The sequence below is a fragment of the Pagrus pagrus genome (genome assembly GCF_965226575.1).
Source record: "Pagrus pagrus genome assembly, chromosome: 7".
Lineage (NCBI taxonomy): Eukaryota > Metazoa > Chordata > Actinopteri > Spariformes > Sparidae > Pagrus > Pagrus pagrus.
Window position 1 is genome coordinate 27207827 of NC_140191.1, and position 26548 is coordinate 27234374.

Below are 26548 nucleotides of genomic sequence, written 5' to 3' on the forward strand. Positions count from 1 at the left end.
GGAAGAGCAGCTGATTGAAAAACCCTCACTTTCGCCTCCGTTGAGAGAAGTCCTGTAGGTTATAGCTAAGGTCTGTTCCACCGTGTACATTAACAGTACTCCCTGCTCCCCAGAGCAGACTGATCACCCAGTCTGCTCTGATTGGTCAGCTCACACAGGCCTGAACCAGCACCACAAACAACAACAGAGTAGTTGTACTGAAATAAATTCTTACATTCCCAACTAGCCACTAGACGTAATCGTGCAAATATGTGACGCAGTGTGATGTCACAAAGTCACAGAATTCACGGCACTACTACTGAAAAAGCGTTTCCAGAGCAGTTAAACTTTCAAGATCTCTTACATGCACATTCATTTTATTTATTTTTTGCTGACTCAAAAATGTATCCGATACATGACTCAAAACCATGATGCCATCAGAACCATGACATTTGTGATCTGTTTCACCCCTGTTGTACACCATGGCATACACTGTATACATGTACTCAGATATGCTGCTGAGTGTATTTCAGCTGTTAAATTCCATTCTCATCTTTTCATTGACTGTAGATATTAAATGTTTTATCTGATTGATCGTTCACATCGCCCCGTCTGCTCTACCTGCACAAGTCGGTTTCTCCGTATAATGAAGGCATTGTTCAGTCCGACTTCTCTTATTGATTGAAGGCAGTTGATTTGACTGACTCAACCGCTCCATTGATTTTGCATGCTATTTAAAGAGAGTTTGGTGTGGAGCTGAAGGCAGCGTTGGTCAATGATCAGTGGCCAGAGATAAAATAATATCTCCTGCTGCGCTCCGACGTGCACGTCTCCAGCTGAGCGTTACAGCCGCTGGACTGAACAGCATCACAGCCCGTCAGTTTTGTGGACGAGAAGACGCCTTTTGTTATAATTGATGAGGCGAGTTTACAGTTTACTGGAAAGTCTTGGTGATGGTATTAAAATCCTGTCCTCATGTGCTACACTGTCTCCTCTAATTGTCACGAGGATAGCCACTACCATGACAACAGCAGACGTATGTTGTGTCTGTCAAAAACACATGGCCTTGGTCCATTTCAAGTGCACTCTAGCATCTATGATGACAGATGGTATTCTCCCACTTCAATTAGAGTAAAGTTCACATTAGTGCTTTTTCTATTCTGATGAAAAATGGCAGAGAAAAGCAGCCTTTTTGCAATTATTTTCAGTCTATAATTTTGGGAAATGGTGACCTCTGTGCAAGTATACCCCACTGGTATTTTCATATGATGTGTGGGTTGGGGTTGTGTGAGGAAAAAAGGAAGGAGTTATGAAAGTAGCCTTGGTAGTTTCAGGGAAAACAATAAGGGCTAACGACCACTTGCAAACCAAGTAGACACCGGTGAGATGTTTCAAAACACCTGTTAAGCTGAGGAGAGCATTTAGCACTGATATTTTTCAAAAACAAGAACCCATTTGCACTTTGCACTACCTTAGACTGCTGCAAATGTACACTGCGCTTCCTCTGCATGCTGCAAAAAACATGAATCATCTTATACAGTTGGTATGGTGAACATACTGGCTAACAATTACTAATCCAGCAGACATTGAGCAACATAAGCGCCTATTGGGAATCATGTTCCAGGCCACCAGACAAGTGTAAGCCACATTAGCAGGTTTATCCGCTAAGAATCATCTGCTTGTTTGTTTGTTTTACACATCACGTGTTGTGATGCTTTACCAGGACGAATCCATTAAATGTTTATATCATCTGTGTTATTAGGGGTCGCTGGGCTGCTCACAGTACACCCAGTGCATGTTTGTCTTTCTTCGTACCATGTGCCCAGTATTCTCTGGCAGGGGGGTAATCAAAGCGAGTGGTCGGGGATTGAGTGTAGCTACACACAAAGGATCCACCTCACGTCGTAAACCACAACATCAACATAAAGCAACATTAAACGATAGCGTAAAGGTCACTGTTCTGTTTAGGATTTACCATGTTTTCCCTCTGAGGCAGATCATGTGCTACTCGCCCCACCCTCCTCCTCCTCCTACCAGTTTCCCCACCCCAGCACATGTCACTCATTTTGATGAGATGTCTACTACAACCTGGAGCTGTCCACCTCTAGCTCAAGGCTATAAATCTTCAAGAAATAAAAAAAAAAAAAAAAAAGAAACAGGAATGTTCAGTGTTTTTGAACAGGTCTTGTTCACTTGTCACATGTTCCTCGCTGCTTTCTCCCGTTGTTGCTGTGACCTTTCAGGGCTCGACAGCTGCATGTAAACACCCAGGAGCAGGATTTATGTAGATTTACACGTGACTTATTATATAAAACGCAGGCTAATAATTAATGTAATTTTAGTGTTTTAATTGATGCATGTTGTAGCTTTAAGGGAATGAAATATTTCGATTTTTTGATTTCACAGTTGCAGCTGAACTGAGGCGTCCTTATAAGAGTATGTTGGGGGTGCAGAACCAAAGAAACAGCTATACGTATCCTCAGGAGCCTTAATCAGTCGAAATGTATTACCTCACATATCAGATCAATGTACAGAGGTTGAATGTCACCTAGTGAAATTGGTGAAAGTGAGCCTGCAGGCTGTGGGCACCAGCTAATGAAATTTTGATGCAGCTTTATTTAGAACTATATTTTACAGGATTACGTTCCAGGCTCCGTTTCCAACTTCAAAGGCTGGCTTTCACCACTGCTGGGGGTAGCAAGCCTAGCTCAACCACTTCCCCAGAATGGGAAGGTTCCTAACAATTTTGTGCTTGGGTTTTTTTTTTTTTTCCTCCCTTCTTCCGTCATTCAGAAGGCTTTCAAGTGATCAGTTCTAATCTGACTCATTTTATTTTTCATCCCTTTCCCACTTCGCTCTGTTAATCCATGAAGTGAGATATGCAGCACGCTTGTGTGTGGCTCCCTCGATTAGATTAGATTAGTGCTTTCATCACTTGTGGCCAGATGAGAGATAGGATGACTGGCGTGGGGGGGTGTTTATAGAACTGCCAGCTCCTTTCCATTTAAATGGTTCTGGAGCGGTGACAGATTTACCCCAGAATTTACCCCAGAATAAACACTTGACGGGCCGCGTATGTTTGATCATGTTAATATTTCTGCGGCTCATATCCGTTCATATCCCATAGTTGATGTTAATGCGTTTCACAGGTTGCGTGTTGCAGTTGTCTCGGTGTGTGCATACAGTTGCGCCGCATGATTAATGGTATTGAGATGACAATCTTCACTCAGGCCTCCGTGCGATCTCATTTTTGTTACATTTCTGCTGTGTTTGCATTAGCGGGGAGATGGATTGCATCAAACCAAGCGCTCCCAATTTTCTCCCTAAGCTGCATCAACAAATGACAAGTGTGTATTACTGCTTGTGATGAACTGTGCACAGAAAGAGGGGGGCAGGACGTTGATGTTGATAAATCTGAACATGCATGAGAGAAATGGGAGGAAAATGCTTCTATGGAACAATGAAAATGTGTCAGAGTTATGGAAACCCAACAATGGTGATAAGAACAAATGGATATATCCACCCCCAGTACTCTGAGAAAAAGGCTGAACTTCCATAATAAAAGTTGTGCAGTCTGCTGTGTTGAACCACATTCGACAATAATGTCAAAAGCACCCATGCTACTTTGCAAGCAAATATTACATCACCATGGCGGTGCACTCTCATAATGTCTTGGAAATACAACATCATGAAGCTAACAGGGACAGGAGAACCACTCCTCTAGACAGTAGAGGCTATATTGAACTTCTCCTCAGTTAGCCAACAGCTCTGGCTCTGGCCACCACGACAGAATAAGGGATTAATGCTTTGTAGGGCGAATGCTACTCAATGCCAACTGTTGATGTTGTGCAACTCGCACAAACGTCATACACTAACAGTAAGGATCAAGCATCATTTTTGAGGCCATGAGATTTATGGCCAAGCCAAATGTGGAATTAGCATTTGACAATCTGTTTTCTATTTTATTTGATCAGAATTGACTTGACATTCACTCTGAGCCTACAGTGTTTTTCCTCGAGGATCACAGAGGACTAAAACAGGCTTATACCTGCTAGAGGTGGAAAAAGTGGTTTGCATAACAAAAGATGACAGAAGATGTTTTTGAACACAGGCTACCTCTGGCTACAAGTGAGCTGTGTGGCAATCAAAAAAGTCTTTTTTGATTACACACACACAGAAAAACATTTAAAAGTGTCCTAAGGAGCAGATAAAAGACCTGGTTTATTATTCTTGCAGCGTGTCTACAGAGGAGGTGTTTCAGACGTGTATTTCATTCATCCGTCTCACTCTATTTTAATAAATTCATCTGCATAAACCTGCGTAAAGGCTGATGTCTCACGTGTTTGATACCTGCATTAATATGACCCAAATTGCCACTTTGCATTAATTATTAAACAAATCGTTTTCTTTCTTGCTTCACGTGTATCAATACTGTGCCTGAAAGCACCAATGTAGACACTGACAGAGGACTGCTGCTGCTGCTGCTCTACCTATGTGTTGCTTTCCCTATGCATGCTGTGTAAAAGTATTCACTTCAGCGTTCCATGCAGTTTGTTTGTTGTTTTAGGCAGTGCGTCTTCTGGACAGTCTGGACTATAGTAAATACATCTTCATTAAAGGGTCCAACAATTTTACACACTGAAGTGTGTGTATACTTGCCTTGAGGAGTACGATTTTTGTTCCTGAAAAAGAAGTGCAAGGTATTTTGTGGCTCCAGAGGAACCTGCATGTAATCTGATAAGTTGCCTCCAGTGATGTCACTTAGTGGCTAAGTTGCATTGTGGGTAATGTAGGCACCATGGTCTGAAAAGAGGGAAGAATGCGTGGAATAATAAAGGTGACATCTCTGGTTCTGCTATATCCGTGTGTACATTACCCACACTGCAACTTAGTCACTGAGTGACATCACTTGAGGCAATTTATTAGATTCCATGCAGCTTCCTCTGGAGCCACAGAAGTCTTTATACTACTTCACTATGTAGGATTATTCCCCAAGCCCTCTCAACACACCTCAATTGCTTGTTTCATCCGACCGAGGGTCCAAACCTCAAAGATTCTCAGGTAATGTTTTGTATTTTGTTTGAACATTTTGCCACTTGATTATCACATAGTTGCCAAATAATTATCATTATTCATTATTCTAGAATCAGGCAACTCTTGCGAGAGCAGATTACATCATGAACCCCTAGTCTGCAGTGCATGCAGTCATACAACAGTCCCTGGCATATGATAAATGTCCATCTTGCATTCATGTACAGTCAACCTCCCCCTTTGACCTGCTCCCCTCTGATTACAACCTATTTTCCTCCCTCTGTTCCTCTCATTTATTCCTCTCTTTCTCGCCGTCCTCCTGCGGGATGGATGGTTTGCAGCTCAGCTAGGTGCAGCAGCTGGTGCCCCAGGAGATCACTGACCTGGGGTGAACACCGACGAAGAGTCAAATTAACGTTTTATTTCATTACTCACATCGAAACACCAGCAATTCTCAATGTCATCCAGAGGGTAAACGCTGCTCAGCCAGGGGGAAACAACAAAAACATCAACAGCACCATCACATCACAGGAAGAACAAATGCATTTACATCTCCACAACCGGAAGCAAAGCTGGTGTTTATTTTAATTTTCTATGTATCTTAGACTATAACAGTTATTTGTAACGCCAGCAGCATCTCCGTCTTCCTGTTGTCTCATCTTTTCTTTATCTCTGAGGGTGCAGTATTATGTCATGCAAACAGATTGGGCCAGCGGTAGCCAGAGAGCAGCAGAGAGAGCACCTCCGGGTGGTTGGATGTGTTTGTTAAGCATGATAATTCACTGTGGGGAGAGAGCCAGAGGAAAAAAAAACAACTGCCACCATTTCAAAGATAGTCTGCCTCTGTTACTGTGCAGCCTTTCTCTGTCAGGGCTTTCATCCCAGTGGCTCAAATTATTCCATATCTAATATAAAGCCAGATTAAGAAAAAAAAAAAAAAATATATACCAAAAAAACAGCGAGTCCAGACAAAACGGCTTCAAACAGCCTGCAATTAGGAGTCAGATATGCAGCATGTACTGCTATCTCCCACTGCCATTGCATCTAACTCAATTTGCTGACTGCTGTGACATTTTTGTGATCGTGAAAAAGTGCAGTGGCTGAATTTATTGTTGCAGGGCCTCTGCTTTTTGATGAATGCGCTCTGAGCTCATCCTTATCTGGCAGGAAGCATTAAAATATGAATCATACCATTTGTTTTTCTGCATTTCCGAAGTAGCTGACTGACAGTGGAATCTAAGGACAGCAATATGAGTTATGATGACTAAAACCAAAAGACTTGAAATGAAGTACTTGATGGTAGTCATCGTAGGATGGAGCAGGATGTAAAACAAATGGAGGAATCATCTTTAAAGTGCCTGACATGTACTGTATGAAGGCTACATTTGTGGGTGAGGTATACGTATATTCATGTATATTGTCATATGCAATTGATAAATATAGTATATCTACCTATCATTTATGAGAATGGATTATGTCACTGTTCAAAATTAGAATATTTTCAAATATACACATCGTGCTGTTCTATGAAAACCTTTGACCGCCACAACATCAGCTTCCAACAGGGTTTTCAATGGTCTATTTAGCATTAGAAGTTTTCCACAACAACAGCCAGAATGCACTGTGTCGCACTGGACCAACAAACACTCCCACTGATAGGTGACATACGTGACACGTGATAGGCGATGGTGGGTGGTTCTTGGTTTTTGCTCATCATCTGTTTGGTAACAGGAAACCGTATGGCGTCCAGCTGGAAACAAACAATATCGTATTACAGCTGAACAGTACAATAAAATATGTTTCTGAAAACATTTGAGGAAAAAAACAAGCGGTGTAGTAACATAATATTATTATCTGTTCTATGAAGAGGTTTGAGACAACAAGCCTATTAATAATGGTGTTTTTACAAAGTTATTCTTAAAAGGTCCCAAAAAGAACTGGTGAGACTTAGAGTAACAAGTATGAACACACCTCTCTGTATATGTGTAATAAGTGATCTATGATATTCAAGTATTTTGAATAAAATTTTAGCCTCCATTTTAAAATATATACTGGTGGTATGTATACTTAAAAATGATGTTGGAAACATTTGAGATAATGTAAGTACACAACTCAACAAAATATATAACAGGTTTCATGCAGAAATGTTACGTATGATATCTTTACCTGGCAAACGGTACAGTACGGTCTCAACCAGGCAGCAGGAAAACAGTACCATGTATTGTTTTAGTAGTGATGGTGATTTAGGATACAAACATGATGGTGAGTCAGTGTCGTGGTAGAATGTTTTTCATTTATATTGTGGTTAAAACAGTGTCTTAACATTGATTCATAGACCAAAATATCACTTTTGCTGGTCACATGATCAGCCACTTGGTTTGTAGGTTCAACCACTTTGATCTGATCGGACATACAGCCTGTGGTGCTCTCTAGCAGACCTTTGTATGGGCTTGACTTTAGAGGTCTCTTTAATGGATGAGGAGGAGATATAGTGGTCTCAGAGCGCCGTTAAGAACTAAAAGCCACAAGCTTTTCCTCATTAAGACGTAACCCAATGTGACATTGACTGTGATGTATGACTTTACAACAGATGGCATAGTAAATTTCCAATGTCATTACTCAAGCTGATATCATAAACGCGAAAACTACTGCAGTGCCTTCTTATGGAAGAACCGTTGTTGTGAGCAGGATTGTTGCTCCCACACATGTACAAAACGAGCGTAGATAAGATGAAAATTGTGTAAATGAAGCCTCATCATGAAGATGACACATAGCAGTCGTCACAGCCCCACAAGGGTCCTTAGCTGATTGCATTTGTTAGGGAATCAAATACAAAGCTGTTGCGAATATCCCAAAGAGCTCTACAGGTTCAGTCCTTTTGACATGAAAGCCCTTCAGCCACCTACACCAAACACCATCTCAACCAATAGCAAGTACAAAAGTCTAGTTTGACACGCAGTGGGAGAGTTGTAGAGAAATCGGAGTGTTGAGACATTTTCATGGGGAGTGTGGGTATTACAACAGAGGGAAGAAGGTGCCAGTTCTACTCATTTTACACAAGGTTCACAGGAAGGCCAAGGTAGCCGACAACGACACGCCAGTGCTCATCAGCCTCCTCCACGGAGCTGGTTCCTCGCTCCACTTACTCCACTGTGTAGCCAGCTTTTTTCTTTCCCTCCTTCAGCCCTAAAGTAGTGCAGTTAAAGTGGCCTGGAAGGCTGTAGAAAGTGGACCATGTGCTCGAGTTTGGCTAAATTTTCTCCTGTTACCCAGAGAAAGGACATAGAGAGAGATTCTGTGGTCACTTCATATTCACCCTGTAGCTATGATAGTCTTATTGATCTTTTCATCTTTCTCTGTCAAACAAGTATTTCACACATATTGAGTGTTCAAACATAGCTTATGTTGCATAATCAGTAAAATGGCATCCAAAACAACAAGCAGAGGGACAATCAAGTCGTCAGAGTCGAGCATGAAAAAAATAACAGTAAAAAAGTACCAATAGTGTAGCCAGATATTGTAATCAACCCATTCGCCAAAATACATGTTGGCATTGCACGTGATTCTGCTGACACTTAGCATTTCTGTGTGTTGGAAAAGTAGGGTCCACTTGGTCAGGGTCAAGAAAGATGTTTTGGATTACCTGGTTCTGTCGCCACAAAAAATATCCAGTGGTTTCAAGCTTACAAATGTTGAAACACTCGCTTTTGCAGCTGCCTCACCCAGATGTGATGCCGTCACTGTCCCCTCCACCTACTGACAGGACAGTTAGGTTATACTGTGATATGACACATGTTGTAGAAATGTTGACATTTCCTGGCACTTTTTAATAAATGCACTCTTGAAGAATGGCACGGTTAAGAAGTAATTTTTGCCCCTCAAAACCTGTGCACAATTATTCACTATCATACACACAAACGCATACATATTTATTCATCTTATTTTTTTGTTCCACTGGAGCATCTCTAAATGATTTCTGACAAACCTACCCAGTGGTAGAGAGGCATCTTAAAATAAACTGCCCTTTTCCCTCCATCTCCTCTTGACTGCTGCTGAATTCAAATCACATCTCTCCCCCCTTTCCTGAGCTCTGTTGCCTAAGGTTGGGCCTGTGACTCATCATAAAGGAAGAGCATTAGATAATGTGGTGCCGCCCTGAACGCAACACACACGGAGAATAGAAAGAAATACCATATTAGAGCAAAGAAATATGGTCAGGTTCGATAGTGCTCTGTGGACATTAGGTGAATGCACATGAGGTGAGCCTGTACAGCAGGATCATGCTAATGAGCTGTTGTGCACAGGAGGGCTAGGAACAGATGATGGAGAGGATGGTATAGGAAACGTATAGAACTGAAACATAAAGGCAGCTAGAGCTCAGGGCAGGTTTATTATTGTTTTCCATAGCTGGTATACAGAATTACATGATATCTTTCACTAGAAGTTATCGTCCAAAATAGGTCCAAAGTCAGAAAATAACTGTGAATTATTTATCACATTTTAGTTCCCAATTTCCTGTTCATACAATATAAAGACTTATAACCCATGTGTCAAGTTAATACATTTGAACTATAACTAATTAATAATGTCATAAATTATGAATGCTTAATTGCCAGTGTTCAGCAAAATAAAGTCAAATAAAAACAGCTACTTGCATATTAAAGGAAAGCATAGAGTAGAAAATCTTGACCTAGTTTGTGAAATTATGTATGAACGAAATATTGTTCCATCTTTTACATATTAATACAAGATATGATTAATTTAAAGAAACCCATTTTTGTCTCCTTGTCTCCATCAGTAATGCTAAGCTGTCCCAATTACATCACCTCCAAATGCACCATTAGTTTGATTGAAACGATTTAGGTAATTTTCTGCAATCAGCATATAATATACACACTTCATTTGATGCCATGCAGTGCATACTACACTGTAGTGCACTGTAAATAGGCCTGAAATACCTTTTAATAAATCATGTCACAGAAGAGGCGTCCCTGTATTTCCCAGTTGTCAAAGCAAATCTTCAAATCGTTGCGCTGTATTACTGTAAAATATAGAAGCTATTTAATAGCTCTATTTCTGGCAGAAGAGTATCAGAGCGAAGAACATTTGACTTTCATCAAACATGAGCTGGTTATAAAGGAATTCCCAGCTCTGCTGTATGTGTGCTTTGTGAATTGCACATTGTTCTCTTGTGCATTCTTCTCAAGACTTAAAAATGATTCTGCTCAATCGAGGCCCGTAGCTTTTCTCTCCTATTTCACACGTTCTTTTGACATCATTCTGCAGCTCTGTCTATATCTGGGTATTACAGTCCTGTGTATGTTATGGTGGTCCACATCCCAGCAACTGCCAACTCTTAAATCTCATTCTAATCAAATGCAATTCACTCTCCAGACCTGTGAGCTACGAGCTCTGCAGTCTGATTGCAGCTTGTGATGTGTTTACAGTCTTACAGTGTTGATGAAGTGCTGGGAAGGTTGTTCTCCACCAGCCACGGCTAAATTAAAATGAGGAGGTGAGATAGGACCTGTCATCACCAGCTTTAGCACCTCACACACGAGAGATGTGTCACAGAATCAGCAGCCAACTGCTTGCTCACCTGTTTTGATTTCGGTAAATTAGCACCAGTGTTTTGAAATAGCTGACATGGAAGAAATACAGGGTTTCCCCATTAACTGTCAAAATTCTGAATAATGATCTTACACAGTTATAGTTTACAGCTGACTGTTCGTTAAAGCCAGTTAAACTGTAACGGCAGGCCTGTCAAGCTTTGGATTTCTCCACATGTAGAGGCAGGGGAAATGGAGCTGTAGTTAAGAGAGATACTTGACATCTAAAGGTCTTTTTTTGCATTTCCAAAATCAATAAGTCAAGAGCAGAAGTCTAAGGAATGGATTAAACTATGTGCTGGTGTGCTCTAACATAAGCTGCAAGAGTTAGCATGGCTAACGACAAAATAGCCTACTGTGTATAATAGTAACTTTACTCTTAATTGCTTCCTAGGCCAACTAAGGACCACTTTGTTAGATAACTTCATTGTTGGAGTCACAGGTTATGTTAAAAAAAAAAACAAATGAATATTGATAGCACACCTGTCAAGTATAAGTACTCAGGAAATGTGCCGGGCTTTGAAAACAATTTGACATAGTGGCCAAACCATGTAATTACAATGTCACACGATGTCTTTTTCCCATCGATTAACATTGTGAAAGAAGTGTAAAACGCTGGATTGGAGTGTCACAACCACCATGAAAAGACTTGCCTCACTAGCAGAATTTGATCCATTCGGTCCGATGACATTTGGAAAGTCTAAAAGAGCATCACAAAGTTAGCGGAGGGCTTAACAGGAAGTTAGCCGGCTCGGCCAGTGGAAGTCTCCGGTACCCATGCTCTATGGGTGCCATAAAGCCTGTGCAGTATGCATTCATCCAGGTAATTCATGACATCAGAAAGTGTTTTTTTTGCTTTGTGCGCTGTAGAGCAAAGTTTGGGGATTGAACGATGCCTTGTCTCAAACCCTCTATCCAGTTCTAATTATGTAACAGTGACTTCCCTGCTGTGTGGAGCTGGTCTTGGTAGGCTATTGAAGTTAAGAGGAAAGAGTTTACATATCAGCAACCCCAGTCAAACTACAGTATTTAACTGAGATAACATTGGGTTTCATAAACATATCGTAACTTTGGAAAAAATACTAGTCAAAGATACAAACAGTAAAGCATTAATCTAGGCTCTGTTTGTCCAAGTAAGCTTTCAGGGTTATGTTAGCATGGAATGAGTTTGTATTTTTACATTTTTACTGGACCGACTAGTTCTACACTGCAATACAACAACAGTGCTGTTTCTTTACTTCCATGTCCTTCACCTGGACCATCAAGTGTGGATCCTGATGTTTTGCCTGGAACTGTGGGGTCAGCCTCAGTCCTTTAGCATGAAATCATGTGTGTAGATATCAAAAAGATATTTAAGATCCTTTTACAGGGTTCTCATTTTAAAACTGTTAGCTGGAAATATCAACATTTCAGTGATGGCATTTTCTGCCAACTCATGAAGCTAACATTAGCTTAATAATAAGCTAGTTAGAGCTGCTAAAATCTGCTCGTGACAGTTGGTGTTTTCAGCCGACAAAATGGACAGTTGCAGGCAAGAAATGAGAAGTCTCCGTATGTCTGTGTCTGAAATGAAGAATCTATTTTTTGAAAAATTACTAAGAATATCAAGTGGTGCATCCGTGACCATTCTGACCTTAAACTGTGCTCTGCCACAACAGAAAACTACAGCTATAGCAATGAAACTAAAGATCTTTTCAGCAGAACTATGCAGCATTTCTACAACTGACTGCTTAGCCCGCCCGGCGGTTGTATAAATGCTGAAAAGTTATTTTACAACATAAAATGACAAGAATACGACTAGCAAAAATGTTGAGGTCGTCTTTTTTTAAAATACTTGTACATAACAGAGCCTCTGAACCTTCAAGTGAACTCTACTGATGGAGGAAGTTATCGTAGAGACACGAGCATGCCACAATCATATATTCATTTTCACTCTACTTGGCTTGTGAAATTGAGACATCCATATTTCATGTCCTGCTCGTGTTTTCCTGAGGACCTCCTCTCTCCCACGGAGCCGTCCCTGCTGCCCCGCCATACAAATCATCTGTTTCTGATACGCTTTCCATGTGGGCCTTGACATCCGTTCTCTGTGGATGTCACAGTGGCGCGCTGAGAAATGCATGAATCCCATTTGAAGAACATGTAAAGCAGTGACTGGGTGGCCGGCGGCAGTTAACTCAAGAATTAAACTGTCTATGTGGCAGAGTAGCTTTAAAAATCTGTCTGCGTGATGGCCTGCAGAGGCACATACAGTCAATGTCTGCATAAATGGAGCATCACTTTCTTATGCTGACATCTGACAGGTTAACAGCAATGAGATTCAGGGCTGTGTGAGCATTAATGTTCAAAGATAGGGACCATGATACTGCTTCATTTTCCTTTGAATACCAACAGACCCTCAGCTGTAATGAGCTTTGTTCTTCTTGGTCAAGGAGTTGATATACACCAACAGATCGTATCCATCCAGAGAAGAAAGCCGGCCCAAACTTTAATGATGCAGGAAATATGGTGAGGTCAGACCAGACTGTCTGCTCATCTCACTAATCAGCCGCCCAAAACAGAGAATGACTCATAGTATTCAGTCTCGTCTCTTTCTTGCACCATTTTGTTTTCAATACTCACCCACCGTTGGACCATTTTTCCATCGCCGTTCACAACATCAGTCCTGTTGTTGACTGTGGACTGTAATGAGAAAAATTAAATAAGACTGTGATTCCAATAATGGGACGAGACTTTATGACCAGAAGCATGTGGACACCTGTATGTGATTAGATTGGATGGGGCTAATGCAGCTGCACAAGTAGCAGCATATTTCTTTGATCACTGTGAAATACTGCATGTTAACTGCTCTCAGCAATGATGTCACTTGCTACCAATTGGTTGGGGCCGAACAAAAAAACCAACTCCCAACAATTAATTGGCTAATTATAAATAAAAGAAATAAAATGGTTGTTTAGTTTGTTTAGCAGGCTTTAGGTCGAGGCCCCTTGCACGCCAGTCAAGTTCTTCAACACCTAACTGGCAATGTCCTAACTTTATGGACCTGGATTTGTGCACAGGGACATTGTCACATTGACAACAAGAATACAGAGCCTTTCACATAATGTTGCCTCAAAGCTGGAGGCGAATTATTGTATAAAATATCACTGTGTGCTGTAACAATAAGATTTCCCTTGGAACCACAGGGTGCACCCCAAAAGAAGGCCTCAGAAAATGTACAAATGTACCTATATTAACACTGTTTCCATGTCGTCTTCACAGATTTGATCAAAGCAGATTCATGGCCGCCTCATAATCATCCCACACACAGTCGGTGTGTCGATAACAGTGGCTCTAATGAGGCCTGATAAATGATGTGTTCTGTGACCCTAAGGAGGGGCGCAGGAAGCAGACACGAAAGGCAGCGCAGTAAAACCAACAAGGCTTTTAAGGCTGCTCCTGTTTAAGGACCATTTTACTTTAAAGTTCACATTGACAGTTGTCCTCAGACTGATCCAGTTCACACAGCACTGAGCCCTGCTTGTGCTTTTTGAGTTCAGTGATGTGATTTAAAAATTGTTCTCAAAATAGAAAGGGAAGCTTTTAGCAAAATAAGAATTCCATTTTTTTATCGGACATGTCACAAAGTCGAAATTCATCACAATAATAGATGTTCTCAAGAGTATTACTGTCTTAAAGCATGATGTTGACAATTAATTCTTGATTCTGCTCGCGGCATGAAGCCAGCCCATCCAGAGGCGGTCCTGTGTTGCCATATGGCTGTATGGAAGGTGACATGTGACAATTGTGGGCACAGCTGGAAATAACTTGCTTTAGAAAACCTGCTCCCAACATCTCCTCCTTCCACTTGATGTGTTGGTACGGTACCAACCTGGCCTGGTCCGGAACCTGTCTGGATTCGTGGTCTAAGCTTGTTCATTTAACACTGTTTTGAAAATAATTGCTAATTGGTCTGCTGAAAAGGAAGCGGTGGTGACAACTGCTGCTCAAAACAAGGTGACATGTATACTATACTTGTTTCTGATAAGCTCAGAGGGGAGTTCCCTCGTTAATGAGAGATAACACTTCTGCCTGACGAAACTTTTATTTTTAGTGCATCACAAGGATAAAGCTTTGCTGTAGCACTCATTTTGCTCAACATTTTGCAGCTGCTTCATGTAAAATAATTCAAATTCAGATAAATGATTTTACAAACCACTCTGGTAGGTTAGCAAGGTTTTACCTAGGTCTTGATGTTCATTTTGACATTTTTCACTGATCAAACAGTTGAAAACAGCTTCACGTTTATTCACATCACACTGCACAGCGATGTGATATGAAATGAAGTGTCTGTTGCGAGAACTTGCTCTTTACATCACATGAAGTTCCAGTTGATGGCGTCGCCTCTGCTGCCAGGACGTACAGCGCTGCCATCCTTTTTAGAAGGCATGTGCTGAATGAAAGAAGCGTTCTCCATGCCATCCTTACCAGGATCATCTTGAGTTCAACGTGACACAGAGGTAGTGGTACCGCTCAAGACCTCAAGGAGTCATGACCCATACCTGTCAACCTGTCAAGAAGAGATGCTATCAAAGCCAACACTCAGCTGTATTTAGCTTGCATCAGCTCTTTATCAAAGGATAGATGACATCAAAAGTTCTGCTGATGGGAAATTTAAATACCTTTGGAGTATATTCTCAGAAGTGGTGTTTTTTTAGGTTATAGAAGGAGAAACTCACATGGATTTGCCTTTTTGAATTTCATTAGTCACTGCTTAAAGTGTGTGCTTCTTGGCAATTGGTTGCGTTATGCCATTAGGTTCATTTCCACGCACTAACTTCTTCTGGGCCAATCTAAAAGTGATTGGCCCAGCATACTATGTTACATGGTTCTGTTTAGAGCTTTATATTAGCCCTGGCTGACAGATACAATCACCACTATGTCAGCCTTGCAGTAAATTATTAAAATAATACGGTATAATGCCATATACTATCAGATTAAGACATTTTCATAAGAAGTTGATGCCACAAATAGCAAGTGTATAGTCTTATAAATGGGTGTCATGGGTATATTGGTAGATGGGTGTCATGGTGTACTGGTCTGAGTATCATGGGTATAGTTACTTCTGACAAATGGATATACAGACAGATGGTATCGCGGGTATATGTATAGAGGGTATACAGGGAGGTAGGTTGATAAGGGCAGTTAAAAAAAACAAGCAATAGCAGTGAGAGCTAAAAGTAAAACAGAAGAGACGAATTAAAAAACGTACAAGGAAAAGCAGCCACACATGCGTGCACACTGATTACCACCAGAGCCTTGTGTATAATTCCAATCAACAGCTTTTCATTAGGCGGCAGCAGAATCCCAGGCTGTCTTCTCTGGGGTTGAGTCATGTTGGAAATTCATTTAGCCGGCCAGAGGTATCTCAACATACTGGGCCTGCTCCCATAAAAGATGCAACAAAAGGGACAATCTTCATCCGGCCTTGTTATCCTTGACTTGTTTGACATTTGAAACTAACATATAGTCCAGTGTAGTCATCCCAGTTGCATAATATTCACTCCCAGGCTGAAAGCCCAAGGACACATGGCCACAATTATCATGAAAGGTCATTTAGTGTAGCAGAATACGGTGCATCCACTCCACTGCATACATAATTCAGGAGCACGAGCTCAGGGGTAGAATATATTTGCTTGTAGACTTTCTTGCTAGTCAGACATAGTGCGACCCGCTTAAACCTGCTCTGGAATTTTATTGAAATGAATTAAATCAGCAATCTGGTTAAGTGATAGAGGAGAGATGTGCTGCTGTGCTCAGGGCAAACGTCTGAAGTGTTTATGTCAGAATCATCAGAATCAAATGGGTGAAGGACACAGTCGGAGCCATACCAGCAAACTGCCTCTCACAGTATGCAAGGCATTTGAGCTCTCTGTTTTCACCCCATGGTGTCAGTACTTATACCGTTGAACTCTGCCTCTAGTTAATGTTTGATGACTCATACTGAGGTAACACATACATTTGACTATGGAATAATCACATTGAGCATAGTTGAAGTTGTTCTTGTGTGGGGGATGTTGGAAACGATGTAACTGGTCCCTACAAGCTCGTCTGTTTTCTGACCAACTCCTAAGAACTGAATAAATTAAATTATTCCTCGACGAAATGGAAGAATTGAATGCGTTGGCCAGTCTTTAAAGTGAGTAGTCTGGTGAAACTGTATCGAGGCTCCGAAGCTCAGCAGGAAACATTGCAAATGCTAATGCGTGCGAGTGTGTTTGTGTCTCAAATTGATTAGCTATAAATTATTCAGTGATTTCTGCCGCTAATGAAGATTCATCTCTTGGTGTACCTGTGAGTAGTCACCCGCAGTGGTGTGTGTGTGTGCGTGTACGTGTGTGTATGTGTGCAGGAACTGGGAAATCAGCTCTGCTCAGAGGTGTGAGTGAGAGGGAATCCACACACTGTGTGTGTGTGTGTGAGAGAGAGAGAGAGAGAGAGAGAGCATTAAAGCACACAAGAACAGGTTCCACTCCAAAAATGAGGAAGACAATCACTAGAAAGACTAGATTCTTCACCCCTGAGATCTTTATGTCTGTGTGCCATCGGCTGTCTGCTCTAAATGTCAAAACAATTCAGTTTTCCCCTGGTTAGCCCGGTGACACATGCGGCATTGTCTCCTATGTGCATTCTTTATGATCTACGGAGCTGTGTTGTCACTGAGCGTCTTCATTCGAAGCTGTCAAACAGCTGCAGTGTGTGTGTGTGTCTGTGTGTGTCTGTGTGTGTCTGTGTGTGTGTGTCTCTTATGACTCCTGGATGAAAGGTGTCATCTCTGTGTGTTTGGATGAATGCATCTGCCGCCACGTCATTCATGTGTAAGGACTTGTTAAAGAAGCAAACGACGTAGGTAAAGGCCCACAGCTGATTCGTCTGGAACAGGTTTGGAAGAGGTTAAAGGGTAGATCTCAAAAACGCTCCCACTAATTTCAGGCTGCTGTAAGCTATGAAACACCTGTTCATGTTGTTGCACTAACCTCTTGTCACCAATAGAGGCCAGTAAGAAGATTACAAACGTTCTGCTTGTAAATGTTGACTTTTCAGCTGTTGTTGCTTTCATAAACAATTGCTTTTCTACTTGTATGCTGCAAAGTAATAACCTGTTGTACCATCATGATGTAAGCCCTTTCTAAATATAAATCTGACCAGATTAGTGTGTACTCTGATAATGAATTTTGATGCAGCATAAAACTATTTATGTAATGCCTCCTCCTTCCCCCAGCTCACCCCTCCTCCCGTACAGGCCTCGGCCTTTCTGATTAAAAGCCTGTTCTCCACTGCTCCCCTGTCGCCGGCTTGATTCAATACATCACGGAGCAAAATGGAGATAAAGCTCTTTGCGTCTCTATTTGCCAACAGAGGATTTATTTAAATGTTTACACTGGATGTTCTCTTAACGAATGTTGCCCATGTTATTTTTTAATCCGATAACACATGAGACACATGACAACAGTGACACAAACACCAGATTGAACAAGTTATTATGAGAACCAGTGCACATAATTTATGAGGGGAATGCATAAAGAGAAAAAACAGGAAACATTATGAAAAAAAATTATTAAATTATTAAACTAAAGTTAAGACGGGGATGTCTTATTGGACCAGCTGTCATTTACCCTAAGAGGTGGTTTCTGTGCCTCTGCCCATCCCAGGGGCTCCCCAAACATTTAAAAAGGCAGAAAAAATACAGCAAGATCTCCATGTGTAACACGTATAACAAGCCAGTTGTAATTGTTTCCTCTGAAAACATCTTGTTTATTCAATTATGGAAAAGATAAACATTTCGTAATTTGTTTTAACTCAATAATATTGTAAATGTTAAAATTCTGAGTTTGAATTTCTTCTCCAAAACTACATAGTGCCCCTTTAAACCACTGGAGGTCAGCAAAAACAATATTTTCAGGGTGTGTTAAGTTACTATTTATGTTAAAATATATTGATTTACAAAATTAGAAATAAATTGCAAACCAAATGAATAGAAGAAACTGATTATAGAAATGTTTACCTTGATAAGGGAGCCTTTTATTCAAAGCCCTGGCTTTTTATGAAGCTATATAATGTGTATGTACTGTAAATGGTCAACCTAGTCTTGAGTGCACCATCCATGTTTTAAGTTAAGTTTGTATTTGTTTTTCTAAAATTGTTTAAAAGGCAAAAGACAGTATTGCATGAGTCCCAATATAAAGGAGAGTAGATATGTCATTGATGCAGCACAATGAAGAAGACTGCTTTTCTTTTTTCCAGGGTGAGCTAGAATTTGAGAATAACTAGCTTGTGATTTTGGTGGGCAGAGGGCCGTGTTGATACAGCAATCAAGCAAATTACAGTTAAATAATTCCCTGCATTGTATTCAAATGTTATCATCCTAAAATGTATGTAATATCAGTTTACTCCATGTGGCCATCATTCTTAGACAGTAACTGCAAAATGTTGGCCATAGATCCAGCCGAATATATTTAGTCAGCATGGTCCCTCTCGCTCACAGTAGACTACACGGCTTTAAAAAAAAACTATAAACTAAGTCAGACTTCTAGCGTAGATCTAATCTTCAAACTGCTCTGTGGTGGACAGATGCTCCTGCTGTGTGCTGATTCAGTATATCAACCATTATATCCAGTATTAGATATACCGTGACATATGGTGTCTCTTTCACAACTCTACAACACTGTGCGCCTTGTTTTAGAGACATGATTTTGATGCAGAGTACCCAAAAAAACAAGCGAAGCACCAAACAACCATCTGTTCCTCTGAGGACAAAATGACTGCATCACTTTTTGATTGTTTATAATGTAGACAACTCATCTGACATGTGCTGGGAGAGGCTCCTGCAGCCCGGCACAGGATATATGGGAAATGGATGGATAATATAGAGTTTCAAATGTAGAAACAAAAGGGAGCCTTTGTTTTGGTATTTATTCCTCAGTCCAAACAGAAAACCCGCTGCTCTACTGGTGTTATTGTATTTATCATACACCATTGACCAATTACAAACAGTTTCATCATACTTAGACTCGGGCAAACTAATACTTGACAAAGGTAAAATGATTTCCATTGTTTTCAAACAGTGGATCTGTTCAAATATTGTCTGTTTTTTCCTCTCCTGGACTCTGAGTAGCTCTTCTACAACTCACTCCAATAGGTTATTTCCGTCCGGGTAGGCAGATCAGTATTCTGCAGCGCTTGTCCGTCAGGAAGGCATTACAGTGCTCAGCCATTTTTCACCCTCTGCTCAGAAGCATCATTATGCAGTGCCCAACTCAAATCGGGCCAAGATACAGATGGGCCAGGCGGAGTTTCATTACCCAAGAATATTTCAGGGCGAGAGAGGCGTTCCTCATGAAGATGGAGACCTGGTATTGTCCTAACCTCTTCATTCTGCTCTCTGCGGCTCTCTGGCAGGGTTTCACAGTGACGGAGAGCCTTGTGGTTTAGTCAGCCATAAAAACTGCTGAGCCATATGACTCTCTTACTGGGCTACTGACAGCCAGCATAGAGACAGCACAGTTGATTTGTAAGAAAGTGTGCTTTCACCATCCATAACTTCACTGACTGACCTTAAACAACTCTGTTTGCTCTCTGTCGTATGATAAGTGATAAAGGTATATCACAATATTACTACAGTAAGCATATTAGCACCAATAAATTCAGATTTAATGCAAGGTAATCATAGCAGAAACAAAAACATCATTAAAATTATCTTATTTTCAAAATAGGTGAAAGCAATGTCTGGGACCACATGCCTACTAATAACCTATGAAGTTTTAATTCAGGCTTTACAGGATCTTGAACCTTCAAGTTGCCATGAAATAGCAAATGGAGTACTCGGAGTGCTTCAGTATAGTTATGTGTTTCTTGTAAATGTGATGGAACAACACAGCCTCCGAGAAGACAAAGGCAAGTTTGGTCATAGGGAACATAGCATCGAGGTAGTTTTGGTGGTTTGGCTACAAAATCGGACTGCTAACCACACTGCACCGCTAACCAAGCTACATGTAGGAGAACGTTGTGCTTACTTTAGTAACAAAGCTACCAGTATATGTCCATCAGGAGACTCTATAAATCACCTCAGTACTGTAACTGGCCTCTTTCCACATTTAGAGGCTGCACACGTCCCCGGTCAGGAGGCGTTCATCGGGAGGCTGCTGGTTAGCAGTACTAAAGCCGTAACTTTAATAAAGATTTCTGTCCAGAGTCGCGGCAGAGGAGCTAGAGTACATGAAAGTGAAAACCAGAAAATACTCAATTTTAAAATGATCCAGTGTCACACAATCAGTGAATAGTTATGTGTTTTTCCACAAGTTATAAAGTTATAGTTTCTAAAAGTTAGAAATGTGTTTTTGTACACTGAGCCATGAGGCCTGGCCCCAAGACACACTCTGCTCTGGCAGCGTCCTTGTTTGTTATGCATTCATGGCAGCACCATAAAGTTAAAACATTTATTAGACCAAAAAAAATTGTATACACCCCCAAGTGCAGGATTACTCACACTCATTTTTTAGCATTTTCAAAGAAGTTACAAACTCTAAAATACCATTTAGAAAACAAAACAAAAAAGTCGTTCTTGGAGCTGATACTGGCATATAGGTGAGATACAGAGCCAGACATATGTGATTAAAAAGAACATTTAAATTTTGTATTTGAAACGATGGTGTATGGCTGTTATTTTTTCTGTTTAAAGATGCGTAATATTGCTTGAATGAAATAGTTTTGACATTTTTGGAAATGTGCCTATTATGAAGACAGAAACAACCTAATCTGTTATCAGTAAGACCTAATGTAACCTAGGTGTGCACTAACGCTACTGAGACAACGTTTACTTTGTTTCACCATCGTCATATTAGTTTTTAATCTCACATAGCCGCAAATAGATACATTACCTCATTGCTATGCATCCCACAAACAGCTGTGTTTCAAAAGAAAATCAGTATTAAAGATGCGTTGCGTCTTATCTTTCACTGGCTTTCAAAACAAATGCACGGCCAGTTCAAGATCTTTACAACAGCAGGCGGTGGTGCTAATACAGCTTCTGTCCACAGGAGCCCTCAGAATCAACACGAAATGAAAGTTCCTTGTAGCTGCTTTAACGGATAAATATGACACCAGTTATCGATCTTCTCATCTAATTCTTGGCAAGAAAGTGAATAAGCATATCTCCCAAACTGTCCGGCTATTTATTCCTTTAACACATACTGTAGACTCAGCAGCTTGGCAGTGGGCCTAATGCAAATCATATTTTGCTGTGCTGCGGTTGGCAGACGTTGGCCACAGGTCTGTGAGATTAGAATGACACAGAGACACAATTCTTAATTTGCTAAATGTGAAAGATATCAGTCCAATAATGATTCACTGTGTGAGTCCTCAGCCAGCAACTCTCTTTCTCTGTCTTGCCAGAGGTGCTATTGAGTTTCCATGACAATGATAGATGGAAGTGGAGCTAACGGAAATGTTAACTCTGCAGCTTTTATTGCTGCTGTTTCAGGACAGGACAGCACTTAGATATGTAGTGAGCCGTGTTTTTTCCAAAGCTTGGGGTTTTGGATCCCTGCACAAGAACGTGTTGCATGTGTTGCCTCTCCTTACAGTTCTAATGTAATGGGACAGCATGCTCAAGGCCAGCCTCCATTCAGCACCCATACTTATAAATACTGTCACAATAGGAGCACTGATCCAGGATCACCAGTCAGGTTACATTAATATAATAATAGTAATCGTGCAATGGTAGAATAAGTATTGGTCCTATTGTCAAACCTCAAAACCAAACCAAGGGAACATTAAGGTGGGTTCAGGGTCTGCTTTTATCTGCCAAGAATGCACTACAGAAGTCTTTTACATGGTCAGACAACTGTAGAGGCAAAGTGAAGTAAAGTAAATAACAAAGTAATGATGGCAGAATTCCATTTAGCTTCCTCACTTTCAGGGTCCTGGTGCACGCTGGCTTGCTGAAGACAACTAAGCCAGCATTAATGTTATTAGTAACGCCTGTGCTTTTTCCTGCTGTGAAAAGTCAGAATGTCTGCTGTGAGATAGGCCCCAGTTTGTTTGTATTGAAAGGTAATAGAAATGCACAATTTCTCCTGCCGGATTCAATGGCTCACTAAGTTTTACCTTCGATTTTGATCAAAACAGAAGATAGAAAGACACGGGCAGAGGGGCTGAGCTAAAAGAAAATTGCAAAAGATCTGTATTATTCTTCCTCAGATGTTTTGCATCTCCTTGCAATTCCAGATACAATGTGAAAATATAATTATTGTTTGTAGCTGAGTCCTTTTTTAAGTTTTATTTTCTCAGTGGAGGAAAGTGAAAAATTCTTATTTTATTCTGAAATCAAATTTCAAACTTCTTCAAACAAATGAATTTCCAACAAAGCTGGAATCCTTGTACATAAAGATTGTTTCACATGTAAGAAAACATGATTTAAAGACTTACATTTTAAAATATTTGTAAAATGTTTTTGATGCTATACTTGACCATTCATTGGGAACTGGTAGTGAAAATGTTACAGTAAGTGAAGGATCCAAAACCAACAAAATGTGTTGGGTCAAGGATAAAATAAAAAATAAATATAAAAAATAAATAATATTTTTCTTATTCATACCAATAAGTACATTTTAAGTGAAATATAAAATCCTGCCTCTGTTTTTTAAATCACTGTATCTGCCATATGTGCTGTAATTATCTGTACAGTGAAGTAGGGCTACATGTTGGAGGGTAGAGGGCAGTAGAAGTATGGCTGCTAAACCAGTGTACCCAGCATGGTAATTGTATGAGCAGTGGCACTGGGATTTGAGGGAGTCGAGTGCCTGCTGTCCCAGCCGCGTATGTGAAATTGTGGGTAAAGCGGAGGAGAAGGAAAACATAGATTTGGGTCAGCGCTGGCCCGGAGGAGGGGAGCTGTCACACAGGAACAGGCCTGTTCGTTGGCTGCATCTATCTAGGAGGCAGCGTGCATGCTGCCATCAGGCGTGCACAATACTGGGGAGATTACTGTGTGCATGGCCCACAGCCAGGCTCCCATACTTTTTGCATTTTTATTTCCATCACGTGGATGCGATCTGAAGCCATGCTGCTATCCAGAATGCTGTTTGTGTTTTGCTCATTTTCGTCTTTCTCTCATGACCTAATCATTTTCACTGAGTTAGCATCTTAGTTAGCATATTCTCCCTCTGTTCCTAACACTTGAATGGCATATATGCAAACACTACACTAGTGATACCTTCTGGCAACACGCCCCCGTTGCTGTTTCATACACAGGACTTTTATTTTAGAGAGTCACAACCTTGGTTAATTAAATGAGTTGTCAAGGCCTCTCTCATCACCATATCGCAGATGGAATCCAGATACGTTCAGCTTTTACTGATTACGTCTCCGCTGAGTTGCCATCACAATAAATAGGGTGCTAATGCATTGAAGGAACACACGCACACACACACACGCACACACACACACACACACACACACACACACACACACACACACACACACACACACACACACACACACACACACTGATGGCCTGCAATCTCATGCCCACTCAGAGCAAACAAGAGCAGAGACTAGAGTGACTCATCACCAGATGGCTGAGTGTGGCACATCTCCGCCACCAGGAGCCCTTATGCTTTTACCACCTGGAACAGACCCAAGTGACGCGGCCTTGGAGCCCGGCCACCCGGGATACACAGGGAGGACCAGGCAAAACATGGCACATAACACATCCCCATCCCATCCCCATCAAGCCTGGATCTTTTCCCTCCTCTTTTATTTCCTGCTTCTGCACTACCAGCCTGCTGTCTCTGTTTTGCTCGCTTTGACAGCCCCCCCATCCTTTTCCTCCTTTTCCTCTCTGTCCTGTCCATCTCAATCTTTTCCTCTGTCATCCCGTCTACTGTACCTCCCCGCATACACACACACACTTCCTCCTCCTCCTCCTCCTCCTCCCACCCCTCAGGTCTTGGCTCAGGCATCAGTAACAGGCTGAAATCGGCTTGGCCAGCTCAAGCCCTCCCTCTCCTCCCCCTTCCCCTTCTCGCTCTGTCTGTGTGTTCCTGCTTGTCTGGGTTATATTGGGTAAATAAATTAGCACAGTGCCCCACTCTCCTAATGAGGACAAGGTCACATGACAAGCCTTTTCCTACGCTTAAGTTAAGCAGTTTGAGGGATCGATTCCATTATCTCCTCTGCACAAGAGTCAATGGAACCCGTTCTGGAGCCTGCAGGGTATGTACCAGCTATTTTCAGCAGATTCTGCCTTTTTACCCAAAAGCAATTTCTTTCCCTAGTGGTCTCTAAAAAGTAGCTTTATTTTAAATTGAGGTTTGTTTTGAAGGGAGTGAAAGCATAATGAGAGAAAGCTACAGCATAATCACAAATGTTGCTGTGCAAATGGAGACCACTGTTGAAGGTAAACTGTGGAGAGGCCTATTTGTTGTATCGGGGCTTTTTAGCAAGTAAATCAAAGGAGGACTAATGGCAGGGCTTTTTCTGCTAAGAGCTTCTCCCACAGCTTGAGCTTTGAACAGTTTAATAGCAAATTCCTTAAGTGCTACGGAGAATACTTGATTTTCCAAGAAATTTCTGTCTTCAAACAAGACTCAAACCCTTTCTGGTAGTGGTTTGGGAACCACTTTCAATCGATTCCGTTTGGGGATTGGAGGGGGGAAAAAAAAGGTTTTTATTCGTAAATGAAAAGACATAGTCGACAACACTGACATTTCCCCCCAGGAGAGCAGAATGGAGAGATTTGAAAGGCTTATAGGGATTGTAGGAGAAGCAGTTGGTTTGTCAGAGATGGGTTTGAACACATTGATCAAGGAGCAGGTAATTTTTCAGCGGTGGCTGTAGCGTCTTAATAGGCCACTTAAAAATCCCCTTCTGGATTTTGACACCAGATGGTACAGCCGTCATTAGGCTGCAATGACAAGCCTTCTGAAGGGGAGCGAGCTGAGCGTCACTTTACACACCAGCATCTCTCTCTCTCTCTCTCTCTCTCTCTCTCTCTCTCTCTCTCTCTCTCTCTCTCTCTCTCTCTCTCTCACACACACTCTCACACACTCTCACACACTCTCACACACACACACACACACACACACACACACACACACCATTCATTTGCAAGATCTCCCTGCCATTGTATGATCACACAAAACCAGCCATCCATCTGGCTAACTAATGGTAAAGCTTCAGTGTGGCCTTGCCAGCAAATGAAAACAGTAATGGATTATTAGAGTAAAGACCATAGTGGTTGTACAAATTTTGAAACGGATGATTGTTTAAAAAGCGTTGTTTTGCTGTCGGTCCTTGATACCAGTAGCTGTCATGTATGCTCATTAACTTTTTCAGTTATTGTGAAGAAAGTATCTGATCTAACAACCAAAAGAAAACTGAGTGAGCAGTGAAACTGAAGTTGAGAGAGCTGCAATGATCAATTGATTAGTAACCATTTTGATAATTGGTAAGAGCATCAAGAAAACAAGTCAAAACTCTCTGAATCTAGCTGCTTAATTGTGAACTTTTTCTGTTTCTTCACTCCTGACGGTAAACTGAATATTTTTGGGCAGTGGACGAAACAAGACATTTGAGGATGTTGCTTTGCACTTTGAGAAAACACTGATCAACATTTTTCACCATTTCATGGACAAAACAAGTCATCAGTTAATGAATTATTAGTTGCAGCCTTAGCTGAAAGTTTGTGCATGTCTGCTTTATTTTGTCATACCAGAGATCAGAAAGTTTAACCACAGGAATGGGACTATATTCTCCAAAAAACTAACGTGGCCACATGATTGAAAAACAAGCACCATGCCAATCAACAGCACACCTGTGTTCCACAAGGTCGGACCTTTGGTGAGATCGGAAGAGCTTTTATTTTTTTTTTTTAATCAGAATAAAAGTAA

General features: G+C 41.1%; 1 protein-coding gene across 3 annotated transcripts in view; it reads left to right on the top strand.

The window, feature by feature from the left end:
• Positions 1-26548, top strand: part of oxr1a (oxidation resistance 1a) — a 163059-nt gene that overhangs the window by 23650 nt on the left and 112861 nt on the right. For 2 of the 3 annotated variants that reach the window (XM_084357215.1, XM_084357218.1), the window contains exon 1: positions 24832-24872. The exons of the other annotated variant lie outside the window; for it this stretch is intronic. In XM_084357215.1, coding sequence (XP_084213341.1) covers positions 24847-24872 — 26 coding nt within the window. In that variant the 5' untranslated portion in view covers positions 24832-24846. Of the gene's footprint in view, positions 1-24831; positions 24873-26548 lie in introns of those variants that run through there. 3 annotated transcript variants of the gene reach the window in all.